The sequence below is a fragment of the Lathamus discolor genome, chromosome 11 (genome assembly GCF_037157495.1).
Source record: "Lathamus discolor isolate bLatDis1 chromosome 11, bLatDis1.hap1, whole genome shotgun sequence".
NCBI classification, from domain to species: domain Eukaryota; kingdom Metazoa; phylum Chordata; class Aves; order Psittaciformes; family Psittacidae; genus Lathamus; species Lathamus discolor.
Genome location: NC_088894.1, coordinates 1,201,224 through 1,226,178, shown reverse-complemented (window position 1 = coordinate 1,226,178; position 24,955 = coordinate 1,201,224). Strand labels below are relative to the sequence as shown.

The window sequence follows — 24,955 nt, the reverse complement described above, 5'->3', positions numbered from 1 at the left end:
GCTGCTGAGCACGTCCGGGTGCAGGCACTGGGGCTGTTACACAAGGAGTGGTGAGCACAGGGCACGGCCCCGTGTGCTGGGACATCCCGAGTCCCACATCAGCTCCGGGGGCTCGACCCCCGGCACAGCCCTGGCTCTGCTCCCTGTGCAAAGGGAACCTTCTCATCGCTGCAGGACGCGGCTCAGCCTCGCTGTGCATTTCCCATTGTGGGTGTCAGGCACAGCACTGGGATTCCGGCTGGAAACGGGGCTATGGGGGGTCCCAGCTGCTGTGTGCAGCCTGGTTTGGGTCTGTGCATCAGGGATTTGGGATCTGTGCAAAGGGATTATCTGTGGCTCCTGTGGCAGCAGCTCTGCAGGGCATCTCCCTGCTGGGTTTGCAGCCACCTCCGGAGCGGGTGAGCAAGAGGCTGCTCATCCCTTGGCTCCCAATGCACAGGGCTGCCAGGAAGGGGCAGGACAGGAAGGTGTTCCACAGGCAGCGTGCAGGCAGAGGCTGAGCTTGCCTGTACCACTGATCGCTGTGGCCTACTTGGTGAGAACAGGGCTAATCCTAATCCCGGTGAGGATAAACGGCAGCGGAGCCACACACCAGGGAGCCACGTTCTGGTTGGCACCAGCCACTGTGCTTTGGTTTAGTGCCCTAAACCACCGGGGTCAGGCCAGATAGCCCAGCATGCGCTTAGCCGAACCCAGGCTTAGCTCCGCAGCATGGAGCTGGTGCCAGTTTAGAGCCCTGGTGTGTCCATCACTGCTCAGGGACTCCCCTTGCTTACAAACCCGGCGCTGGTTGAGGAGCAAACACACAGATCCGGTGTTCAAGTTGCGTGTGGCTTTTCAACCCCATCAAATAGCTTTTATTCACACAAACGTCTCTTTAACTTACAAAGCCTCTGCCACTCATACACACCAGGGTATCCACAGTGTTCAAAGAACTTAAATAGAATGTCTCATACCAATGCGAGTAAACCAAGTACAAAAAATATGTCTATAAAGTTGTTCACACGTAGGTCCTAAATCACCAGCTTCTGTGCAAAACAAAGAGAAATACAGATTCCTTTACTAAGATCATTATCGTTAGGTTGGAGTCTGGGTTTAAACCTTGGCTCCCACTTGCTTGGCCCAGAGGCTGCAGGGAGAGCCTGGGCGAGCCAGGGCTCACTCTGGGCTTCCAGCAGCTCCCTCCATAGGGAAGCAGCTCAACTGCCAAGCTGTTTTCTGAAGGAACAAGCTGAAGGCAGCTGCAGGAGGGGACAAGGGGAATGGGGACACCAAGCACTCCTGTGCACTCCTCCAGCAGCCTGGGCATCACCCTCGGAGTTAAAAGCACTGGGGCAGGCTGCAGGGAAACAGCACTTGTCACAGCTGGAACACAGCAGCTCCTGGGCTTCCCTTCCAGCAGTGCCCAGTGCCCTGCTCCGAGGGGTGGAATGGGTTGGGACGCGAAGGACCCCATGCTGGAATGTGCTGGTACCAGCTAAGCAGAGGAGCTGCAGGCGCTGCTCTCCCCCCCACCAGCAACACCTCCCTTAGTGATGGAGCTGTTGCTGCAGCAGCACAGGAGCAGGGGCTCCACTTCCCAGCTGCTGCCCCTCTGTGGAGCATGGCTGATGGGATGGGAGGCTGGGAGGATAACGGGTAACACACTCCCATCCCACCCCATCAGCACACCCATCCTTCAGCAGCACCACCAAAAAGGGACCAGGAACCCCCTCGCCCCAGGCAGCTGAGCGTGATGCTTGCGCCTGGGGTGATGAAGGGAAGCAGCAATGTTTCCCTACTCTCATGACCTGCAGAAAGTGCAGGGAAACATATCCCAGTTTGTGCCCTGAAGCAGCTGCCCTGTGGCTCTCGGCAGGCTTAAACCCAGACTCAGTACTGCATACGGAGGAGACAGACAATGCACACAACAGAGGATTTCCACAATGATGGTAATGCTCGATTTCAGTCTTATTGCTCCAGAAAGGCTCTGGGAGCCTCTGATATGTGAAGGAGCTGGGTCCTGAGGAGTAAAGGAAGACCACAGGGGTAACTCGTATCTGTCACTAGCACTGCTGAACCTCAAACATGGCAGCAAGGGGACAAGGGGGAGCTAATCTAACCCCTCTAGGCCAGAGCCACCTCTGCTCTCTCCTCCCCATGGACCAAAGCTGGCTGGAAGATCCCCGCGACACCTGCGTGATGCCAATGGTGCGGGCCTGGCTGCAGGCTGGTGCAGATAACACGTTTCCCAATCCTCCTGAGGCTTGGCTTGTTCCCCCCCCCACCCCACCCCACATCCCTCTTGTAAACAGCATAGTCAGAAGTAAACAGTTTCACACAATCACTCCCTCGGCACAGGCACCGGCTGGGGCGCATGAGAGGGTCCCCCAACACTGCCCTGGATGCTCAGGCTCAGTGTGGCCAGGAAGAGATGGAAGCAGCCTGGCCCTGGGTTGAGCAAGGAGCTTCAGGCCTCAGTGCTGCTGTCTTAAGCTTGAGTTTTCCCAGCGGCGCATCCTAATGTCAAACACGGACAGCAGAGGGAGAAGTTCAGCCTGGAGGAGCTGGGCAGAGGATGCCCAGATAGACCCACCTGGAAAGAGAAGCCTAAACATCCTCCATCCCACAGCACAGGCAGGTCTGAGCTGTTCCCACCTTGGTTCTAGACGGAATGCTGGTCTGGGGCAATGTAACTGGGAGGAGAGATGCTGGGAGCTGTAAACAAGGCAGGTTCCTGTACAGTGGGGGGAGTCGAGCACAAACAGCAGCAAAATCATCAGGGAGAAAATGCTCTTCATAGGACAAACTAATGAGGGGAACATCCACGTTGGAAAGGTTAGCAGCCCCGGGACTCATCCTTGGAAGTGTTTGCTAAATCCTAAGTAAGGCACTACGGTCTAGCTCACTAACATCAAGCTTGCTTGAAAAACACATCTGCAATGCAAAAGCTGAGGTGGAGATGTGTGGTTTGAAGATGGCCTGGAAAAAGGCGTGGAGCAAGAGGGTTGCCCCTCCCAGCGCCTGCCTGGATGCTTCCTGCCCGCTTCCATATGGGAGCTGCCTGCAGGGTACAGGCACCTGGCTGGAGGCAGTGGTCCCAGTGAGCAGCTCACTCACCAGCTTCCATGTCCCATGTTTCAGGCTTGGTTTCCACACATGGAAACCTCCTGCTAGGAAGCTCCCTTCAACTGGGATGTAACGCCTGGTGAGGGGCTCTTCCAGCAGGGAAAGCCACATGAGCAGGGCTGGAAGGGTCAAGAAGCCCTCTTGCTGCACCCGTCCAAGCCAAGGTTAAGTTCTAACAGTTGTAACAGTCAGGAGCAAAGGCTTTGTCAGGTGAAGGAAGGATGGTCCAGTGCTCAGGGCATTAACACTGTGCTTGTGGGTCCAGCCCTCCCATGGGATGCAGGGTTTTGGAGCTTGGCACGGCCACTGCAGGGATCTGCTGCTCATTAGAGAGCAATGAGAGCAGCCAAAGCCCCTGAGAGTGCAGCTCAGCGCCTGCTGCCCAACCCCACACTGCTCACACCCCAGTGACCAGCCTGGTCATGGGTACAGGCATGGGCTGGCTGTGGCTGGCCACAGACCACAGCAGCATCTCCACAAGAGCAGTGTGGGATCAGAGGCTTGGTGCTGAGTTTGTGCTGTCCAAACCTTCACAAGTCACAGACAGATGGTCTGGAGCCTCCTGGCATCATCCTCCTAAGAGGGACCTGGCCTTCCTGCAGTGACAGCCTTAGCTCTGTGTCCTGGAATAGACGGAAGACACCAAGAGAAACCCATCCCTCCTTTCCCTGCTTTAGCCCTGCCTCAGCCCACCTGAATTTCCTCCATTCCCATTCATTCCCATGAGGTCAGCAAGGTAACACTGAGGAGATACAAGGAGGTGCTGCCAGTTCAGTGATCCAGTGATGGCACAGGAAAGCTGCAGCCTGCACAGAGGCAAGGAGCAGTACCCACAGCCAGGGATGAGGGGTCACAGGGGCCCTGTGCTGCCCATGGCCCTGGCTGAGCACCCAGGTCAGACCAGCCTGGTGTTTTAGCCTAATGAGAAATGGCTTTAGTTGGTTCAGAACCCGCAGGGTGGTAAAGAGGTGCTGCTTTACATTGCATTTACAGTGAGCAAAGTCTGAAGACCATCAACACGGGGTCAGCCCCAGAATATTAGTGTTGCTCTAAATATAGGCAAGGAAATCGAGTATTAACTGCTCAGCCTGAGGTTGCAATCTCCTTACCTGAGCTGTACTGTACATAACCAAACCTAAACAGCAGCATTTGCTTCCTGGAGATGGTTAGCTAGCAGGGAACAGAGTTTTATGGGAGGCTAGAATCCAGTCCCTGAGCCATTTAGGCCAAACCTCCGCCTTTCCTAAGTTCCTAACAGCTGAAGGTTGGCATTCAATGGATCAGAGCAGTGGACTGCTTTGTTTCTGTCCACTGAAAACATGCTTATGGGCTCCCCATCACCCTCTGTGAGGTACCAAGCACGATGAGCAAAATCCAGCCTGGGGAGAACAAACGTCTGCCCATCACAACTAAATGCCTTCCCAGCCTGGTTATGCTACTCTATCCTAATGTCAACTGCTCCCAGCCAGGGCAGCATCCCCCTGGTCGGCAGCTACCTGGCTATGCAATGATTTAGCTGTTTGTAACACCTGATCGGAGGGACTCTGTTTCTAAAGCACTGCACTGCTGGTACAGACCTGGCAATCACTTTGCTCCCATTTCCCTTCCGCAAAAGCAATAGCTTCAGACCCAAAGCTGTGCCCAGCCAGACCCAGAGCTGGTGCCTGGCGGCTGATTCCCACCCTCCTTATGGAACCGTATCTTGTCTAGAAACATCTACGGAGTCAAATGGCAACACAGGAGACAGGGGAGGGCTGGGCAAGGGCAGCTCTGCTCTCTGGATTGTGTTTAAGTCTCATGAGCACGGCTGCTGCTCTCCCATAGGCCCCTGCAGCCCCCTCCTGCACCCCCAGAACACCCCATCCCAACAAAAACACCCAAAGATTTCACATTGCCAGAGATCTTCTGTATCATCATCATCCTCATCTTCCCTTAGCTTCAGCTTCCCTCCTTGCACGTAAATAATGGAAATCACGGGTCCCTGGTAAATAAACCTGCAAGAAAAGCAAGAGAGGAGAAAGAGGGGTCAGGTATGTCAGTGGGTTTGTGCCAGTTACTGCACTGTGACAGGGCCCTGCCAGCCCTCCCCCGCCACCAACCCAGACTGCATCAGCATCGCTCATTCCACATGCTCCCTGCACCTCTCCTTTCATTCCCAAGCCTTAATCAAAGCATCCTGAGGGTCTGGGAGGACTCAAAGTGAGTGCACAGCTTCTCATTACCCAGCCCCAAACAGCAATGCCCACACCAACTGCACTGGGTGGAAGGTGCAAAGGTAACCGGATTGGTGCTGGAGGCAGCCTCATCCCATGGGATTCACTGCAGTGACAGCCCTGCTGGAACAAGGACAAGTGTTACAGCCTTGAGGTTCCACGTGACGCCAGCGCCAGCTCCGGGTCCTTCACTGGGAGGTGGAACAAGCTGTGACAAGAGGGACATCCTGCACTGCTCACCCTGTGCATCAGCAGCAGCTCAGCTGCTCAAGTGGCTCTGCAAGAGGAGGTGAAAATCCATTTCTGTGCAATGGAAAGAGGAGCAGGATGGGCTGTACCAGTCCAAGAGGATGCTCAGTGCTGGGGATTTTAGGGAAGAACAGGCAGGTCTTTGCTCCGGTCAAAGCTCCAGCACACAGCATCCCCCCTGGCCATGTAGCACCCTTGGTGCTACATCCATTCACCCACAGCCCTGGCACTGCAGCCTCCTGTCCCCCACATCAGGGATGCAGAAATACCCCAACTCTGCACATAAGCCACCAGCATTTTCCACCTGCTTTGTCTGCAACCCAGCCAATTCCCTGTGACATCCCATGAAGCAGCAGGGCTGGACCCAGAAGAGGAACACGTGCCCAAATGTCACTCCTGTGTTGGAAATGCATCATTCAGGGTGTCACAACCATCAGAGGAGGGACCAGCAGAGCTGAGGCCAGGGAGCATCAGGGGTGGGTTGATGAAAGCTGAGACCCACCTGATGGAGGGAGTTCCTGAGCTAAAAGGAGTTCCATTTTCCCCCAGACCTAAGCTCTGAGCTCAGTTACATGGAAAGCAGCAACACGGGGGCTGAATTTAGCCCCCCTTTTGCAGGAGCAGATCCTTTCCTATCAGGAGCAGGCATGGGGCTCTGCAGAGACACCAAACAGCAGCAACAGGGCAGACCTGCTGAAGAACTGCCACTGCCCAGCAAACTGCTCAAATCCCTTTGCCTTCGGGAATGTCATCAAAGGAATCCAGGCCTGAGGAGCAGCATTTCTAAAGGGAGAGGCTGCCTCTCTGCTCACAGCAGGAGCCAGGGCCACAGGCACATTGCTGTTCAGCAGAGGTTAACCAGGAGATGCTGCCTTTGCAGGCTGCAGGCAGGAAGAAGCCACTCTAAGAAGATTTGAGAGGCACCAGGACACCGGGTCAGGAGGAATCTTCTCCAAGGAAAGATTTCTCCAGTGGTGTGGCTCCATTGGCAAACAGGGCCAAGGCTTCCACTTGTGCTTCCCAGGAGGGCAAGCGCTCTGAGGGGCAGCACTCGCAGCTCTGAGGCAGGGCAGCTAGCCCCACTGACGCACGTTGATTCAGGGGCTGGCTCAAGAGCTTTCAATCCCTCCACTGATGCAATTTAGAGTGTTTAATCAGCTCGAATGTTCATTCAGCATCAGCAGGATATGAAGCAGCAGCAGCCCATGGGGTCCTCATCCAGCACCAATGCGGATGAGGATGACACCAATGCGTGGGGCACAGCAGTGATGGGAGGTGGTGGTAGCAGAGGGCTCAACACAGAGGACACCCAGCACTTTCACAACTACGGCTTGTCCAGCCCACACTGCACAACCCCACAGCATCAGAGGGTCCCAATGAAGCAGCATCCATGGAGGGCTCAATCTACCCAGGGGAACTCAAGAGGGCAGCTACCAAAAAGACACCCAAAGATGCTCACATTGCAGGAAAGGAGAGAGGAAAACAGCCCCAGCCTTCTCCAAAGGACAAGAAGGGGGTGAAATACTCCTTAGAGTGGGGGGCAGTCACAAAGCTGGGCCATCACACAGCCATCAACAGACCATTATCAGCCCAATACAGCCATTGCCTTATTGTATTAGACAGGCTTTTGTCCTTTGGCATGCCTTTGGGAACAGCCTTAGGCACAGCGTGCAAATGAAGAGAACAACTTCATTTTGCCCAGGGAAATGCTGCTCACCTCTACTGGACCAGAGCTGGGAAGGGGAACAAGGTGATAAGAGGAGATAACAGGTTCATCTCCAGCAGAAACCAAGCCAGAAACACTTCCCTGGCTGAGAACTGACACCCCACACCTGCGTTTTGGAAGGGTACCAGAGCACAGAGCCTGCTGACTGGCTTGTGTGCAGCATCCATAGCAGAGCTGAAGGCAAAGTTGCTGGGACATGAAACAAAATCAGAAGAGGTCGGTGACACACCAAAGAGCAAACAAAATTCCTATTGCCTGGCTCAGGGAGGGTTACAGCTTTCCAGGTTATGACATAAACCAAGGCTGAGCAGGGGCTGAAGCTGACCTAAGAACATGACCCACTGCATGACCCGGCAGCATCATAAGCTACGCATCAGTGCCACAATCAAGTTAGGTTACAGGAGTTTCTTGGCCAACTTAAATTACCTGGGAGCAGAATCCAAGCCCTGCTCTAAATCCCATTTTAAGCTTCTCAAGCAGGTTTCCAATTTAAGATCTGCCTTTAATAACAGCCAGAGGTCAGCTGATTTGAATGCACAACTACACAATGCATTAGGAAAACCCTATAGGAAGCACACCAAACATTCTGCCACCCCAGAAAGAAGGCAGAGGAACGTTCTGGGTGTGCAGAGAGCAGATGGCTGGTGCTGGGCTCCTATCTGGGCACACTGTTATGCAAGTGCATCCATCCCTGCTGCAGCTGCGTCATGGACTGTGTGATCAGTGCAGACTCAGGGCTGGCTCTGGCTGCAGATAGAGGGGGGGGGGGGCTGCAGAAGGCAGCTGGGTTTTAAGCAAACAGCCCCAGGGTAGGATTGTCCCTCGGTGTTTGTCATCCCTGCATGTACTATTCTGCAGGACGAAGCTTCCCCGCAGGGCAAGGGCTGGTTGCATAACTGAGCAGCATCAAGTCAGCACAGAGCCACTGCACACGGGCACAGCAAAGCCCGACCAGACCCTCAGCCACACAACAGAGCCGCTGCCAGCAGGCAGAGGAGACCCACGCCTGGCCCTGGGGCACAAGGAAGGGAGCCTCAGGACATCTTCACACCCATTACATCTGCAGATTCACTCCCCACCCTAATCCCCAGCCCACACTTGCACTGGGACCAGCCCCAGGCAGCAGCAGTCCCATCAATTCCTTGTGCTGGAGATCTTCAGGGCCTTAAATATTCCATTTTATAATGAAAAATTTTATAACAGGGATGGTCTGTGGGCCAGTTTGGACAAAGCAGCAGTGACAGAACTAGACCCACCCCATGGGCCTTTCCATTTCTATATCCCTATTGCTCTGCATACGGCACAAAGCTTATCTGGGCACACACACACACACACAGCAGGGATGGGCAGGACATGGCTTTACATAAGCTCAGGAACTCTCAGGTAGGCAGCAATGAGGCTTTTTTTAGCAAAACCTGCCCAAATGCCCCACATTCCTGCTGCTGGAGGCTCACTCTTGGGCACGGGCCAGCCTCCTCGTCCCTCTGTGCTCCCCTGTACCTGTGGTCTGCTCTGGTCCAACAGGCTCTGGGTGGTTTTGGGGTGAGGGCAGGGCTGGGAACCGGAGCTGCAGCACCGGCACATGACAGGGGCAGGCTTTCAGAGGCCTCCTGTGACCAGCAATGCTCAGTCAGCTCTGCAGCAGCTTGAGAAAGAACCAGGCTGGGAAGACCTCACCCCTTGTAATCAGTCTTTTGTCACTTCAATTGAAGCCTTGGGCCAGGACAATCCCTAGTAACAGCTCCTGTTTACACACTGCTTTGCCATGCAGACAGCACCTCCCCGCCCTGCAGCATCACTGCTTAATGACACAGCCAAATACCCCATGTCCCTGGGGTCCCTTCCAGACCATGTAGGAGCACCCAGGCCTCAGAAGCAGGACCTCTGAGTTTGGGGCTATTTAGAAACCAAGCTGGGGAGAGAAGGGAGGGGACTCTGCTAGAACAGAGCTGAGCTCAGGCTGAGCACATTTGTAAGCAGACACAGGTCTAGAAATGAGATGCTACACTCCACACAGCAGAGGAGGCAGAACTGGCAGCTCCCTCCCTGCCCCTGGGAGAGATGGAAGTACCCAAAGCTGAGGTCAGAAGGTGCATGCAGATCCCTCTGCCACGCACCAGCAGGACCTCAGAGGAGCAGGATGCCTGCCCGGCCCTACCTGCTCTGCTGGTCCTTTGGGCAGCAGTGGGACATGTACCTGCTAATTCTGCTTCCCACCTCTATTTTTGCAGGAGAATAGGTGGAAAAAAACCTCAGCAGCAGTGCTCTGATGAGTCACTATAGAAATAGCTCCGGGAACATAAAAGCCTCCTTTGTGTCACTACAAAGTACATTATCGGGCTGGTACAGGGGACAGAAGAACACAAAAACTGGGGATCACTTACCCAGCTGCAAAGCACAGCAGTGCCCTGCCCTGAATTTAAGCAGCACATGTAACCTGGTCCATTCTGGTTTCAAGCTCAAAGGCATCAGGTCGATCCTGCGGGTTAGCAGCCAACATGTCTTTCAAGAGCTGCTTGATCCCCTCAGACATGGAAGTCCTGCGTTTCTGAGGGATGTGCAGCTCCATCTTTGGGTTTTCTAGCAGCGCTTCCCCAACAGGCACAATCTCAGTCCCCTGCTTGATGTAGGTCCCCAGCAGCTCCTTCTTGGTCTCTGCATCAATGAAAGTGATCCTCTCAATCATGGCCCAGATGATGATGCCCAGAGCGAAGATGTCAGCCTTGGCAGTGTAGTGTCCCTCCCAGACCTCGGGGGCCATGTAGAAATCAGAGCCACAAGCCGAGGACAGCCAGTACTTGTTCACATTCACATTCCTGTTCCCGTGCCCCCCCTCTTTGCCCCGAGCAGTGAGGCCAGCGCAGACCTTGCTCAGGCCGAAGTCGGCCACTTTGAGGACAGGGGTTCCAGACTTCTCTGTTATCAGGATGTTGTCTGGCTTCAGGTCCCGGTGGACAATGTGGTTCTTGTGCAGGAAGGCAATGGCACTGGTCAGCTGCAGCATGAAGCTCTTGTTCGTGGCTGGGTCAGGTCTTCGTGAGAGCACGTACTGGTTGAGGTCTCCTCCTTCACAGAACTCCATGACGAACCACAGGTAGCAAGGTTCCTCTGCATAGCCCAGGATCCTCTCACCTGAGAAAGGACAAGAGCAAACATGAGCTTATTAGGCACAACACAATGTCCACACTAACTCAGCACAGGCAAGGAATGGACCTGGTTTGTGTGGATAGTAAGGGCTTTAGGAACATGACTGGGATCTACTGCACTTGCAGGTACCAGCAGTGATGATGGCACTGCTGTGGCTTCAAATGCTCTAGGTTTCCATGGAGTGTCATGCACCAGCATGACCTTTACCTGAGCCCACTGCATCAGGGACCTGCTCCAGGCAATGCACACACATGTGAGTGAGATCAAGCACGTATCTTCTCAGATGCTCGCAGGGAACTTGAACCAGAGGGTTATTTTCCTGTGCTACCATCAGGCAATTCTCCCTGTGCTCCGACAGCCAAAGCAGCAGAGACCAAAGGCACAAACAGCAGCAAGTCCATAGGAAAAAAAACCAGTTCTATGTGAACAAAAGTTCTCCCACCTGAGCTCTGCTGCAGGAGGCAAAACTGGCTTATACCTTCCTATATAACTGTGAGTAAATACATGGCTTAACACTGTGCCAGTCCAGCCTGGCTAAGAACAGACACCCCAGTGTCAAAGCTGGCACTTCTGGTGTGTTTAAGCATTGTGTTTGTGCTCAGAAACACTTCATACAGCTCTTATAGTGCCAACAAGTCTTTAAAGAGAGGAAACTGGAGGCCCAAGCAGTAAACAAGGTTTGCTGGGTGCAATCACAGCCACACTCATGGATATAACTTGCTGTGCTCAATGTTACCCCCCAAGCAGCTTCTTCCTTCATTAGACATCCCACTGAGCTCTTCAAGCTCAGAGCATCTCGGGTCCAATTCATCTTACTCCACAAGCCCCCTGCCAAGGCAAAACACACTGGCACATAACTAGACACAGAGAGAAATACAACAGCATCGCATCAGCTGATGGGGCTGGGTCTGCCACTGGTATTCCCCAGGACAACCTGGCATTGCGGTCGCAAGGTTGCCCTAGGGAATACCAGTGGCAGACCCAGCCCCATCAGCTGATGCCAGGATGCAAACCCCACTTCCAGACCCATTTGCCTGCACAGAGCACTGCGAGGACCGGCAGAGCCTGCACACACAACCAGGGCTTTAGGAACTAGGGTTTGTTCCACTCTCAAACACGTTAAGGGAGAGAAGCTGGAGGCCACCACTCGCCTCTGCCACAGTTCAAGTCACCCAGAGGAACCCTGAGTGTTTTGAAAGCACTTAAATAACTCCACCCGTTTGACAACGTTGGGTTTTGTTTTAGCAAAGCCCTAGAGAGCATCTGGGAAAAGGAGAAACTTCCAGGAGCAGGTAAAGCCAAGGGCTCTGATGAACACCGAGCCCTGGGTTGCCCTGTGATGGTCAGTGATTGGTGTGGGTGGGAATATTGGTTATTTGCACAAACAGTCTGTATCCATGGCTACTGCTATGGAAATGGAAGTCTGAACAACAGCAAGATTTGGCTGAACCTCCTGCCCTCAGCAGTCTTCTAGGTCTGGATGTTGGGAGGGAGCATGAACAGGCTGGAAACACAAAGCACCGAGCGTGCTAAATGAGACCCCTAAAGTGCTGGAGGGGGACTCAGCACATGAACCCAAGGGCCAAGTGAGAGCAGCACAGGACAGATTGGCTCTGGAGGCCAAAACACTGCCCAGGAAAAGCAGCTTCTCTGGTGTGAGCCACCCCCTTTCGCAAGGCCAGTATGACAGCATGGAAACTGAAGCAGAGGCTGCTCGGCCCCCACAGCCAGCATAGCCCCAACTCACACCACTCGGGTTTGCTAAACCCCAGTGACATCCAGCAGGGCACAGAGCTTTTTTTTCCTGCTCCTTTCAGTATCCACAGAGCCCCAGCATGGGGAGCAGAAGGGTTTGGGTCTTCTCAGCCAGGAACCGCACCATGATGGGCACAGCAAGCCCCATGCCCATCACACATAGCCGGGGTACGTAAGTGGGAGGGTGAGAGCATTCGCACAGCTCAAACACCAGCTTCACCTGGACAAGCCAAGGTTTGGTTTTAGCCTAACAAAGGTTCTGATGTGAAACTTGGCCCCTGAGCCTCAGCAAGCAGAGGGAGGATGCCGCTGACCCAGCAGTAGCTGCAAGCCCCATGCACTTCACTTTGGGTGGAGCGCTGCTCACAGGGGCTGCAGCCAAGAGTAATATTTCCTCGTTTTCTTTCTATAATCAGAAAGTGTTTTAGTTGTTAAATCATCTTCCTACCTTCAAAACAAACAGCTTTAAACATAAAGAGCTGGCAAGGCGCTTCCTAAAGATGAGATGTTTGCAAACTGATGTCAAGCAGCCAGGAGCTGAAGAGATGCAGACAGGCCAGAGCTGCTCTCCATCACAAAGAGAGCATCCCTTGCCCAAACAGAACAGCACTCACCAAGCTCTCCATCCTCACAGCAGGCCTCCCACCACCTACCCTGGGAGCTCGTTAGCAGCTTCTCATTTGCTTAGTATCACAGGTAGAAAATAGCGTAATGACAGCAGACCCAGCATCCCACTCCCTACAGGTAACCTCTGACTCCCTTTGTGCAAAGAGGCTACACCAGAGAGATGGGAGCTGGCAGCACAAAGCCTGGGTGCTATGGGTTAAGAACAACAAGAGGAGCACAGAGAATCATCCCAGACTGGTTTGTGTTGGAAAGGACCTTTAAGTTCCTCCAGTTGAGACCCCCTTCTATGGGCAGGGACACCTTCCACTAGAGCAGCTTGCTCCAAGCCCCATCCAGCCTGGCCTTGAACACTGCCAGGGATGGGGCAGCCACATGGCCATGCACAGCCCTGAAGGTACACGTGTATCATGGCACCAAGCACGCTGCTCAGGGATGTGCCTCTCCTCAGGCTCATTCCAGGCTTCCAGCTTCCTCTTTACACTCTGCCCTTAAATTCTTCATTCCCCATCATTAAAACGATGAGGGGCTGGGCTCTGCTGTAGCTGAGCCCCAACAGTGCCTGGTACCCCGGCAGTGGTGCTCCTGATGCAAGGCTGATTAATCCCCGCCGTGCCCTGAGCCCCGGCACGTTGGCACAGCATCTGTGCTGGCCTGTAAATAGCCCTGCTGCGGTCGTGCCGAGCAGCACGGCAGCACAGCACAGCAAAGCCCTGCTGCTGCACATGGGGAGGGACACACCAGACCTGGAGGCTCCTCTGGCCCCAGCTTTTGCTCTGAAAAGCCTTATAAGTGCTGTATCAGACCCAAAGGAAGGCAGCGAGCACAAGGCCAGCACAACACAGCCCACAGGGCACCCAGGAAGAAGGCAGATGGAGGGGAGGACACATCCTGATTTGGGGAGTGAAACTGCTGCTCTCCAGCCTTGTGATGGAGAGCTCAGCTCTGCTCCCCTCTTCAGAGGGCTGCAGCAGAACCAGGGCAGCAAGTGGCAAGGGAAGTTAAGGGGTTCTCTCCCTACCTACAGATGGGGGACCTACAGGTACCCAAGAGCTTTCCCCAAGCCTCTTCATAGGGTGTGAAGAGGACAATGGGAGGCAGCAACCTTGTATCTGCAGACAGAGCATGACTTGCTACAGCTGGACACAGCCAAAGGGAAGAGCTGGCTCCTCTCTAGGGAGCTGTGCCTGTGAGAGCACATGAAGGAAGCACCCAGGCTATGCAGAAATCAGGACACTGCCCTTGGGGAGCCTCCCGTGGGTGGTTGTGTGTGGAATGCGCGGGGAGAGCAGGATGAGGTCCGCACGGGGGAGAGCCAGGCAGGTCCAGACATGTTCCCCCAGGAGTGCAGAGGGGACAGGAGAGGCAGGGGCAGGCTGAGACCCTGAGGGCTGCTCAGAGGATGGGAGTCTTGGCAGCCCTGTGTGAAGTCTGTGCCTGGCACAGGGTCTGGAGGCTGCCTACATGAAGGGGCTTGGGGAGATCAAGCTCCTCAAGGAGCATATGGGAGTCCCAGCACACAGGTTTGGGGATGGAGGATGTGGGGTGAGCTGCCTCTGGAAGCTGGAGGCACAGACGCATTGAGGAGACAAGGGTCCTGTACTTTTCCACATCTTTACCACATTGGCAAGAGCTGGGTCTGACAAGCAGCCGAAGGAGCATTTCGGAGATGGCACCATCACAGTTATCGGCTGTGAGAGAAGAAGGTGACCCCTGACAGCCCCGTGATGCTGCTGAGGGACCCCAGGGGAAGACGGGGGCTGTCAGCCCAGGCTATGGGCACTGGTGCTTCCAGGGCTGTCCCCATGGAGCCAGCACAGGGGGAGCCAGGAGAACACAAGGAATGGTCCCAAAGGTGTAAGAGCTCAAGGGAGCAGACAGGGCACCAGAACGGCTGCAGCCCTGGGGGCTCCGAGCAGACAGGACTGTGGGTCAGGCAGAGACAGGAGGGATGTCCCCTTGGTGCGACCAGGGCAGAGACCAGTGAAGGTCCCCGAGGGACATGTGTGTGCTGTGGCGCAGGTCAGGGGCTGTGTGGCTGTGGCGCAGAGCCTCAGGAGAAGGGGTGTACAGGAGAGGGGGGTAAGTGCTGGCAGGGATGCAGGGAAGGGCTGAGGTGAGCACACAGGGATGCTCCCCAGGGCTGGGTCCAAGCCTGGAAGTGACAACAGGGTCCCTCGGGAGAAGGGGGTCAGGGATGGGGTGCTGCAGAGATGCAGGGCAAAAGGAGAGAGCCCACAAGGAGGGCGCAGGGCTGCTAAAGAACAGGGTGAGGGCTTCAAGAAAGGTGCCCTTGCGAGCAGCATGAGAGGGAAGGGGAGAAAACACACAGGCAGAGCCCAAGGGCACAGCACAGAGCAGGGCCCAGCAGAGGGGATGCTGGGTGGGGGTCCCACAGGGGTCCTTGGGGTGGGTGGCAGCAAAAAGGGGGTGCTGGGGCAGTGACGGGAGTGTGGCTGGGACAGAGGGACAGCAGGGCTGGGAAGGAGCAGGACAGAGGAGCCGTGGGGTGTTACACAGGAGCAGCAGTGAGCTAAGGGGGAAGCGAGGGTGCTGGGCGCCCCAAGGAGGGGTCTGAGCAACGGCGTGGTGCAGGGGAGCACGGCTGGGGGTGTCCCAACGGGCACCCGCTGCGGGTAACGGGGGTGCGGGAGGGTGCCGGGGGTGCGCAGGAGGCCCGGGGGGGGGGGGGGGGTCGGGTACCTTTGAGGGAGGTCTCCACGAGGCGCAGGTAGAGCTGGCTGCGCTTGTTGCCGTGGCTCATGCGCTGCCCCAGGCCGTGCCGCTGCAGGACGCACTCCTCGAAGCGCACCACGTTGGGGTGCTGCCGCCGGAGGCTCGTCAGGGCCCAGAACTCGGCCAGCGCCAGCTCCACGTTCTCGGGAGCGTCGCAACGGATCCGTTTCACCGCCAAGCGGGCGCCGCTGCGGCCCGACACCGCCTCGTACACCACGCCGTAGGCCCCGCGGCCGATCTCGGCCAGCAGGCTGTACCGCGGAGCTCCGCCGCCGCCGCCGCCGACCGGGCCGGGCCCCGGCGCTGCCGCCGCCGCCGCCATAGGGCCCCGCTGAGCCGCCCGCCGCCGCCGCCGCGCCGCCCTTTGTGTCCCGCGGCGGCCGCCATCCGCCGCCTCCATGGCGCCGCCGAGGGGGGGCCGCGCGCCCGCCGCCGCTGCCCCCCCCGCCCCGCGCACCGGGATGCGCCGCGCCGGCGAGGGCGGAAAAGCGCGCGCTGCCTGCCCCTTTAAGCGCTCGGCCAATCGCGGCGGCGCGGGACGAACCATCGCGGCGGCGAGGGGGGGAGCGCGGGCACGGAGCCGGGAACCGGAACCCAACCGGCAGCGGGATGGGCCTCGGTGAGGGGAACCCGGTACCCCCAACCCCGTGCTCGGTAACGGGGTCGCCGCACTGCCAGGGCGAGTCAGCGCGGAGGGGGCTCAGCGCGGCTGCCACCCGCCTTGCCCCCCCGCCGTTGTGGTACGCGCCGCCCCGGTGTAAACAGGCCGGTCATCGAGGCGGGCGCCCGGTGCCACCGCCCCGGCCCCGGTGTCCCCGGCCCCGCCCCTCCGGGCCCGGCGCGGGCCCAGCCCACGGCGCTCACCTGGGCCGCGGCGGCGGGGTCCGGGCCGGGGGACCGGGAGGGGCGGGGCTCCCTGACGTAACCCTTATGTAACGGCCGGGGTGACCCGCCCCCCCCCCCCCGGTGCACCGGGAATGGGGGTGACCGGGAGATCGGACCCCGCAGTGCCCGGAGCCCCGCGGTGCGGGGGCTCGGTGCGCCGGGGCCGTGCGGCCGCACCGCGAAGGGCGGGCACGGGGCTTGGGGTCGGTTTGAGACCCCCGAGCCCGGTCCCGGGGCTCCCCGCGGGGGTTCCAGCTGATCCCCGGGTGCCCGTGGGGTGGGGAACGCACCGATGGCCAAAACCGGGACACGGCGGCGGCTGCTGCACGGCTGGGAGCCCTGGGGCTGCAGCGAGTCCCCCTCCCCATGGGGGCACCGTGTCCCCCGGAGCTCGGGTCCCGGCTCCTGTGGGGCCGGTTTGGCCGTTGCTCCCTCGGGCAGGAGGTGTGGGGTGGCCTTGTCCCCACACAAGGGTCCGTGTCCTGCACACAGTCCCCAAACTGCTCTTCATCCCCCGGCCGGGGGCTTCATGAGCATCCATCCACCCCAGGCAGTGTGCATGGGTCTAATCCTGCCACCGTGCTGCTGGGCCTGCTGCTGGGGCAGGGCAGATGGATTCGGGGGGGGGGGGGAAAGGGGCATCAAACCCCATGAGAGGTCATTTTCCAGCCGCTTCTCCCCGCCTCTCCCAGCCCCGGCACGGGTGACGTTAGCAGCAGGCAGGGATGGTCCAGGAGAGCATCTGCGGAGCCGGTTTACGGAGGAGCCTGGGTTTGACTCACTCCCGAGGCATGTGCCGCTGCCATCACGCAGCAGCTCCGGGCTGCATCGCGCTGGTCCCCCCCCCCCCTCCCCGCCGCCCAGGGAGGATGGAGACCCTGCGAGCCACCAGCACCGCTGTGCCGGGCAGGTGATGGCTCCACGTCAGAGCTGACCCTCTGCGGCTCAGGCTGCAGCTCCCGCAAGCGCTTTGAACTCAATTTGCTTTTAAATGGAGCCGCTTCACCTCAAGGCCGGGGGAGGCGGGGGCCGTTCCGCAGCCCAGCGCTCCCGGTGGGGGGTGATGGCAGCGCCGTGACTCGCTCTGTTATGCGGGCTCCCCTCTTTGAGCCGCATCGAGTGGCCACTTGTGCCCCTTTGCCCATGCAGGGAGGTCACCATGTGCCCGCCTGGGCTGCGCAGTGACCTCGAGCCACCGCTGTGTGATGCAGGCAGGGGCTGGACCGGGTCCTGGTCCCCACACTGCAGCAGTGACCTCCCCCTGCCCACCCCGACATCTGCCTCCAGATCAGGTTCATCGGGGGTGCTGCGATCAGTCAGAGCGAATGACTCCAAAGGGAGTTTGGGAGCATCCTCCAGGCTCAGCTCACCCCCGCAGTTCTCCCCATGTTGCTACCGGGGTCTCTTGCAGCCCACAAAATGCATCCAGTGCATCTCTTACCCTGCAGCAGCCGCAGGCATCCCTTGCCTGCATCTGCCTGCAAAACTGCTGCTTCCCTACCCTGCCTGCATCTGCCTGCAAAACTGCCAGCTCCCTGCCCTGCCATGGCAGCCTGGCGTTGATTTAGGGCCTGGAGGGAGAGCGAACGTTTAGGAGCTTCTGGAAAATCCCTGTAGGATAAAGCTCAATAGGAGCCACAGCGGAGCGGCCGCCTCCAAAAGCTCCCCCAGCAGCATCCTGCCTGCAGGGATGCTTTTCCCCATCCCAGGGTGGGAAGGGGGCACCTTGGCGGGGGGGCCCTGTGTGTGCTGGGGGTGTCGGGCAGAGTGGCAGCTCTGTGTGACGTTGGTGCCATTACCTCCCACTTGCTCTCGGTGCGCAGCTCGTCCCCCTCCTCGCCGAGCCCGCTCCTCACTCATGTACTTATGGAAACTTAACTTTCCTATTAGTGCTCATTTCTCTTACCCAGGTGCTTAATTCCCATTGTCCCAGGGAAATGTCAGTGTGACTCACAGACACTTTCCCATTAGGAAGCGACAGATGAATATTAATTAAACTTGCTGGTGGGTGGGCTCGCTCCCAGCTCCATTCCCAAAGGACCCCGTTATCCCCCCCCCCATGGCAGCCTGGACCCCAACCAGCCCCAGTGAGGACCCTCTCGCCCAGCCCAGCCCACCTGTGGCACACACAGAAAATAAACCAGCTCTGCTCCGGGGACAGGAGTCACTCAGCCTCCCCCCGGGGCAAAGGGAATCAGCCTTGATGAGGAATATTGTGATCAGGAAGAAACCTTATCACAAACAAGTTCTCTCTCATGCCTGTGGGGTTTGCTCCATCATCAGAAGCACTTGTCCCTCCTGTGCAATTATCCTGCATAGGAGGTGGCTGCACCCGGGGCTGTTTGGTTTAGGGGGTGCTGGAAGCAGCTTTGCTTTTGGGCTCCATGGCCCTCGGGCAGGCACCAGCCTTTGGGGCAATGCTGTTGCTCCTGCATGGAGCCATTTGCATGCAGAATAGGAGGCTGACCCCAAGAGACCTGGCTTTAGGGATGGATTCATGGATTTGGGAGGGCTATTGGATAGAAAGGATGGGTTTGGTGTAAGAAATGCTCCCCACCCCCCAGTGGCTGTGTTGCCCCTGGGACCACTAATCCCAGCAGCAAGGGTTAAACCTGCCCGGGGGATGCCGGAAGCCCCTGACTGAGGGTAATCTGCAGCTTTTGTTCTTCTCTGCATGGTTCTGTTCCTGCACAGCCCAGCTCAACACAATGAGGGGGGCCATGGATGCCCTCTGCGCCCAGATAGGTCCCACAGGGGATATCTCCTCCATCAGTGCTGGGGAGATGCAGGATGCTCTGCCCTTGCCTTGCCCCTGCTCCCTTGGTCCCTCAGAGCTGGTACAGCCCCAGCCTAAATCCAAGCTAAAATCCACCTCCAAGCAAAAGCTGTGGGGTCCCATGTGCTTTCTGGGGAGCAGAGCCTGGCACCCTCTGCTAGCGGAGATGCCACCAGCCATGGCGATAGGGGGCCACAGGCAGCTGGCACAGGCTGCTCTGCCCATCCAGCCATGGTTGCTGGGTGCCCAGTGGAGGCTCCTGGCCATGCCGGTGGCCCCTGTGCCCCCTACCAGCACTGGGAGGATGAGCAGGGGCCACCGGGTCCGGCAGCTGCTGCTGGAGCCGGGGAGAAAGGCAGGTTGCTGGGAAACATTCCTCTTGAGCTCCGATAAAAATAGCTCCATCTTCAAGGCGAAGAGGACGGGGCTGCGCTGCCAGCGGCGCAGGAACAGGACCGGCTGGCCCGGCACCATGGGGTCTGTGCCCTGGACCCCCAGCCACACACGTCTATCGTGACATGGGGCAGGAGGACAGTGGTGCATGGGCTGAGGGTCTGGTATTGCCCGGTGCTGCCCTCCTTTGCCCCCAAATCTGGCCTGGAGATGTTTGAACAGGAATTGGGGCTGAGCAGGGATGCTGGGGGAGGGGTCTCCATCCTCCCACTCTGCTCCCCCTGCCCCTCTGACTCAGCTCTGTGGGCTTGCCCTCAAGAGGAGGAGGAACAGAGGGGCAGTCTGGTGAGTCCAAGCCCCACGATGGAGTGGACATGGGGGGCTTCTGTGCAAGGGCTTTGCTGCCTGACAGCGGCCAGGCTGGGTGGGCTGGGGGGGGAGCAGCCTTTCCCAGTGTGTTAACACCCTCCTTTGCCTATCCTGGTCACTTCGGATGGGCTCAATCCTCTCCCCAACATCTCACCAGCCTGGAGCGCAGGGGGGAGTCAGGGCTTCATCCCCCTTGGGCAGGATTTGAATGTGGTGCTCAGGGGGGATTCACACCCCCAGCAGCAAAACCCCTCCAGCTCACAGCCAGGGGGGCAGATGGACCCCCAGCTGCCACCTCCTGTGTCTGGGGCTTAAGTTTCAGCCCTGACGGACGAGGCTGGCCCCGACGGGGGTCCCCGAGGGATGCTGTCGGTGGCAGTGCAGTGATGGGACGTGCACCCCAGTCCTCGGGGCAGCCTGGGGGCTGTGGGGAGCCCCTGGCACAGCGGGAGAACCTGCTCGGGAGGTGCTGAGGATGCTGCGGGGCTGATTATTCACAGCCTCCCTCGCCCCGATTGGCTCCACGGCGCCGAGCGCAGCCGGGCCCCGCCGCAGGAGGAGACTCCGTGGCCATAAAAGCGGGGTGAGAGGCGGCGGGTGGCGAGTCCGGCGGCACCGCGGCCCTGCCGATGCGCGGCTCAGCCTGACGCCCGCGGAGGGAGCGCATCCGCCGGTCCCGACCCGGCTCGTCGAGGGCACAGCGCAGGTAGGACTGCAGCCGGGATCACGGTCCGGCTCCCATCGCGTGGTGTCACTCACCAAAGGGGGACTCGAAAAGCAGACCTGAGCCGTGGTGCCGGGAGCGGGTCACGGTGGGGCTTGCGGCGATGTGCTCCTCGTCCCTCGAGTGGGCTCGCAGCCCGCGGGCTGCTGTCCAGAGCTGGGCTTTGTTTCTATGCTGATGCCACGTCTGGCCTCGGGTCACACAGGGCTAGGAGGGACAAAGGGAGCCAGGGGAGAGGATGGAGGGAGGTTTCTGTCTCAAGCAGCAGCTTGGTGTTTGCTGTGATTCTGTCCCAAAAGTCGTTGTCTTTTAGGAAGAGCCTTGTCCCGAAGGTGCTTCCAGATCGCTTTGAAAGGTGAGGAAAGGAACTGCTGGAAAGGGATTCTTCTTCTCCACCAGCAATACGTGCAGGGTCCCAACCTGCCTGGGTTAGACCTGTGTGGGAGGAGAGATCTGGGAAAGCTGTTCACATCCCACTAGCAGTAACCACAGGTTAATCAGGATGCAGGGTCGGTCCTTGTGCTTTCTGGCACACACCAGGGTTCCCCATCCCTCCTTGGGTCTGTAACTGGCCCTGGGGTGCGTGTATGCAGCCTGGGGTTTTCCACACACAAGCAAACGTGGGCACTGAGCACTCGAGTGGAAGCAGGATGTGGAGCAGGGGATCCTAACAGATGCCTGACACAGGTAGGATGTGCTGGGACCCACTGCTGGCATTCCTACCGAGGTGTCCCTGCAGGAGGGACGGCTCCGGAGCCTCGGTGCTCCTCCAGGTAATGCAGGATCCAGCTCTAACTCTGCTTTTCTTCTTCCCCCCTTTGTGTGCTGCTGCTTTTTGCTTTTATCCGAAGCCCTTTGCTTTTCTCCCTCTTCCTGTCCCAGTTTTCCCAGTCACCCCCTGCTTGGCTGCGGGAGCAGGGAGATGGACAAGGTACATTTGCAGTGAGGTGTTCTGGGGTGCCTGGGCATGGAGGGTCCTTGGCCACGCTGCAGCTCCCCTGAGTGCCATGGAGTGCTCCGGATGGAGCTGGGTGACAAGGATGGGCCGCACCATGTCTGAAATGCCAGGGACTGAGCTGTGCGGTGCCGGTTGCACCTGCAGCGTGGGCTGAGCACTGACGGTGTGATCGCCGCACGCTGCTCCAGTGACACCGGCACGCGGCACAGGCAAGGGAAGGGAAACAAGTGGGAAAAGAAGAAGGGAAAAGATTCCCAGTGGAGCTGCTGGAAGCAGCGGGTGGTTCTTAGGAGCTGCGTTCCCCTCAGTGCTGCAGCCGGCACTTACCTGAGCGGGTCCTCGCTCATCAGTGCCGTCTCAATGCGGTACCAAGGTCCCATTGCTGTGTCTTGGTGGCCGGGGATGGCTGAGGTCCTTCCGTGCCCATGCCGGTGCCAGGACTGGCAGAGGTGCCACGCTCCAGGCTGCGCGGTGCAGCCGAGGAATGCAGAGAGCGCGACACACGGCGGTGTGGATAATTCAAATGAAGTTTTAATCTAGCCTGAATTAATACCGTGGCATTAACACTTCTTCATCAGGACCAATTACAGAGCATTAGCAGATAGTGCTGGAGAATACAATAGTCTCTGAGATGCGTCATTAATGTGTAACAGATCCCTCTGGGTCATGTCTTTCCACCCTAGATGAAAGCAGGCAAGGAGGTAGGCAGGGGCTTGCTGGCAGCGCATCCCGTTGGGATTGGCACTTGCACCCAGGGCTGCCATGGTCCCGGTGGCACCATGGTCCTGTGGCACCGCAGCCAGGGCTGGCACTGTCCCCTCCAGCCTTGCTGAGGGGTTCTGGAGCAGCACAGCCCCTTTCCCAGCCATTGCACAGAGAGTTCAGCCCTCCCTAGTCTCATCCGTGGAGGTGAAAGGCTCTGGCTCGGCTCTGGGCAGGCTGGGAGGTGGTGATCCTCATTTGCAGGTAGGCTTGAGCCTGGAATCCAGCTTTTTCCCCTTTCTTCTGCTGCAGCAGCCCAGCAGAAGCAGTAGTGGGAGGCAGAGGAACCAGGGCTGTACAGGTGTGGGGTGGCTTCATATCTGGTGATGGCATCACCCTGTCCTCTTTCTGCCGGTGGCTGCAATTGCGGTGCTTTTCTTCCCCAAGGCCAAGAGGGAGAGCCCGTGATTAATCTCCGTGCTAACGTTGTGATTGCAATATTGCAGAGAAACTCAACAGTGAAGACAAAAAGGGGCTTTCTAATGGTGTGGAAGGAGAGAGGGATGGGATGGGATGGGATGGGATGGGATGATGGCCTTTGGGGACCTCAGTAGACCTGGGGCCCTGAGAGACTCCGGGCTTGTGCTAAGGAGCAGGCTGCAGCCAGGGTGAGCGATCACATCCCGCAGCATCCCCGCAGTCACTCCTGTCCCCTTCTCTCCCTGCCTGGACCCAGGAGCAGCACCCGGCGGTGAGTTACATGGGCACGGTGTCCTGGTGCCTGTCCGCAGGAGCAGCCCTGCGGGTGCAGATGGAAGGTGCCCTGCACTAAGGGTGCTGGTGTGGCAGTGATGGGGCCAGCACAAGGAGGGTGATGGGCTCTGTCTCTCCCACTCCAGGCAGCAGCTGCAGGGCGCAATGGCGCGGAGGGCGCTGGTGCTGATGCTCTGCCTCTCCCTGGCTGCGGTGGCATCAGCCGACTGCGTGACCCAGTGCTCCCTCTGCGCGGCACAGACCCACGGCACCGAGACCAGCATCCGGCCCCTGGTGAGTCACAGCATCACGGGTGCTGCTGCACGGGGCGGTGGTGCGGGTACCGCAGGGGGATGGGAACGGGCAAGCTGCAGCTCCTCGCTAAGCTTGGGATCACAATGGACACGGACTCCCGGGCTTGGGTTGGGGGAACCACAGAGCAGGGTGGGATGGAGAACAGGGATCACCCGGAGCATCGAGGTGATGCCAGTGGGGGTCCTGGGGCTGCTGTCTTGCAGATGTGCCTGTGGGAATGCCAGGGCTCCTCACCGCCCGGCCCCGAGTGGGACACGTGCAGGAAGGCGCTGGCGCTCTTGGCCCCGCTGGTGGCTCTGGCTGAGGGGACAGACCCGTCCCCTTGGGAGGTGGAGGAGGAGGAGGCAGAGCCGGAGCAGGAGCTGGGTCCCGGGGAGCAGCCGCTGGTGCCGGCCAAGCGCTACGGGGGCTTCATGAAGAAGATGTCCAAGGGGAAGCTGCTGTCGCTGCTGCGCGAGAACGCCCACAGCAAGGGCGGCCTCAGCAAGAAGTTCGGGGGCTTCGGCCGCAAGCCCGGCGAGAGGGAGGCCCCCGAGGACTACCCGGGGCTGGCAGGGGCTGGGGGCGAGGAGGAGCCCACGGGCGCTGGGGCCGAGGGGCAGGAGCTGCACAAGCGCTACGGCGGCTTCATGCGCCGCATCCGGCCCAAGCTCAAGTGGGACAATCAGAAGCGCTACGGGGGCTTCCTGCGGCGGCAGTTCAAGGTGAACACGCGGGCGGACGAGGACCCCAGCGCCTACTCAGGGGAGGTCTTGGACCTATAGAGCCCGGCCCCATGGTCCCCACGCTGCCAGCCTGGACTGTGCCATCACCCCCGGCCCCATCCCTTTCCCAGTCTGGTGTGGCCGGCGTCATCCCTGCCTCATCCACCCAGGGGACCACAGGTCTCCATCCCCAGTGATCCCTCCCTGGTTCACCTGCTCATCCCTTAGGGACCCCAGGTACCAAGGGGACAGTGCCACCCCTCTGGCTGCTGGTGGTGCGGCTGCAGGTCCAGCCCCAGGGCTCCTTGGGGCAAACCAAGGTGGGGGGACCCATATCCTGCACGCTGCCACAGCTGCAGAGCGCAACAGGGTCTGGGAACCATCGTGGCTGATGTAGAGGGCAACAGCCTCTGAGCACCAGGAAGGATGATCTGGAGCATTAGACCTGTGCCCCTTCTCCCCACCACCAGCCAATAAAAGGCAAATGCCAACAAAGCCAAAGCTGTGCTGAGCATCCTCCATGAGCCATTCCACACCCTTGGCATGAGGGGACCATGCACCCCAAAGCTGAGGCCTGGTGGGTTGGCGGGGGGGGGGCCATGGGTGCCAGCTGAGACCATTAGGCAGCATGCAGTGGTACCCTTCCTGTGCCATGGGTGTTGACAGGGATGCAGGACCCCATGCACCATCACTGCTGCCCCTGGAGCACGTAAGGATGCAGGAGGGCCGCAGGGGGAGAGGCGCCCAGGGGGACTGGTCCTATAGCCCTCATCCTAACCTCAACCTCCTGCTGCTCTTCCTCCCTGTGCAAGCTGAGA

The 24,955-nt window shown here is 58.6% G+C and overlaps 2 protein-coding genes across 3 annotated transcripts; one reads left to right on the top strand and one right to left on the bottom strand.

The window, feature by feature from the left end:
* Positions 1-817: 817 nt before the first annotated feature.
* On the bottom strand, positions 818-16,165 carry STK35 (serine/threonine kinase 35). Its single transcript, XM_065691802.1, has 3 exons — positions 15,526-16,165; positions 9,681-10,428; positions 818-5,102 (listed from the first exon to the last, which is right to left on the bottom strand). Exons 1-2 carry the CDS (start codon positions 16,103-16,105, stop codon positions 9,716-9,718), a joined length of 1,293 nt encoding a protein of 430 aa, XP_065547874.1. The 5' UTR covers positions 16,106-16,165; the 3' UTR covers positions 818-5,102; positions 9,681-9,715.
* Positions 16,166-20,599: 4,434 nt separating this feature from the next.
* On the top strand, positions 20,600-24,871 carry PDYN (prodynorphin). 2 transcript variants are annotated; one of them, XM_065691827.1, is made up of 4 exons: positions 20,681-20,687; positions 23,102-23,116; positions 23,265-23,412; positions 23,637-24,871. In XM_065691827.1, the coding sequence occupies exons 3-4, from the start codon at positions 23,284-23,286 to the stop codon at positions 24,195-24,197; spliced, it is 690 nt and encodes a 229-aa protein (XP_065547899.1). In that variant the 5' UTR covers positions 20,681-20,687; positions 23,102-23,116; positions 23,265-23,283; the 3' UTR covers positions 24,198-24,871. The 2 variants fall into 2 exon arrangements, with proteins under 2 accessions (XP_065547900.1, XP_065547899.1); XM_065691828.1 differs by lacking the exon at positions 23,102-23,116 and having other exon boundaries at positions 20,600-20,687.
* The last annotated feature ends 84 nt before the right edge of the window (positions 24,872-24,955 follow it).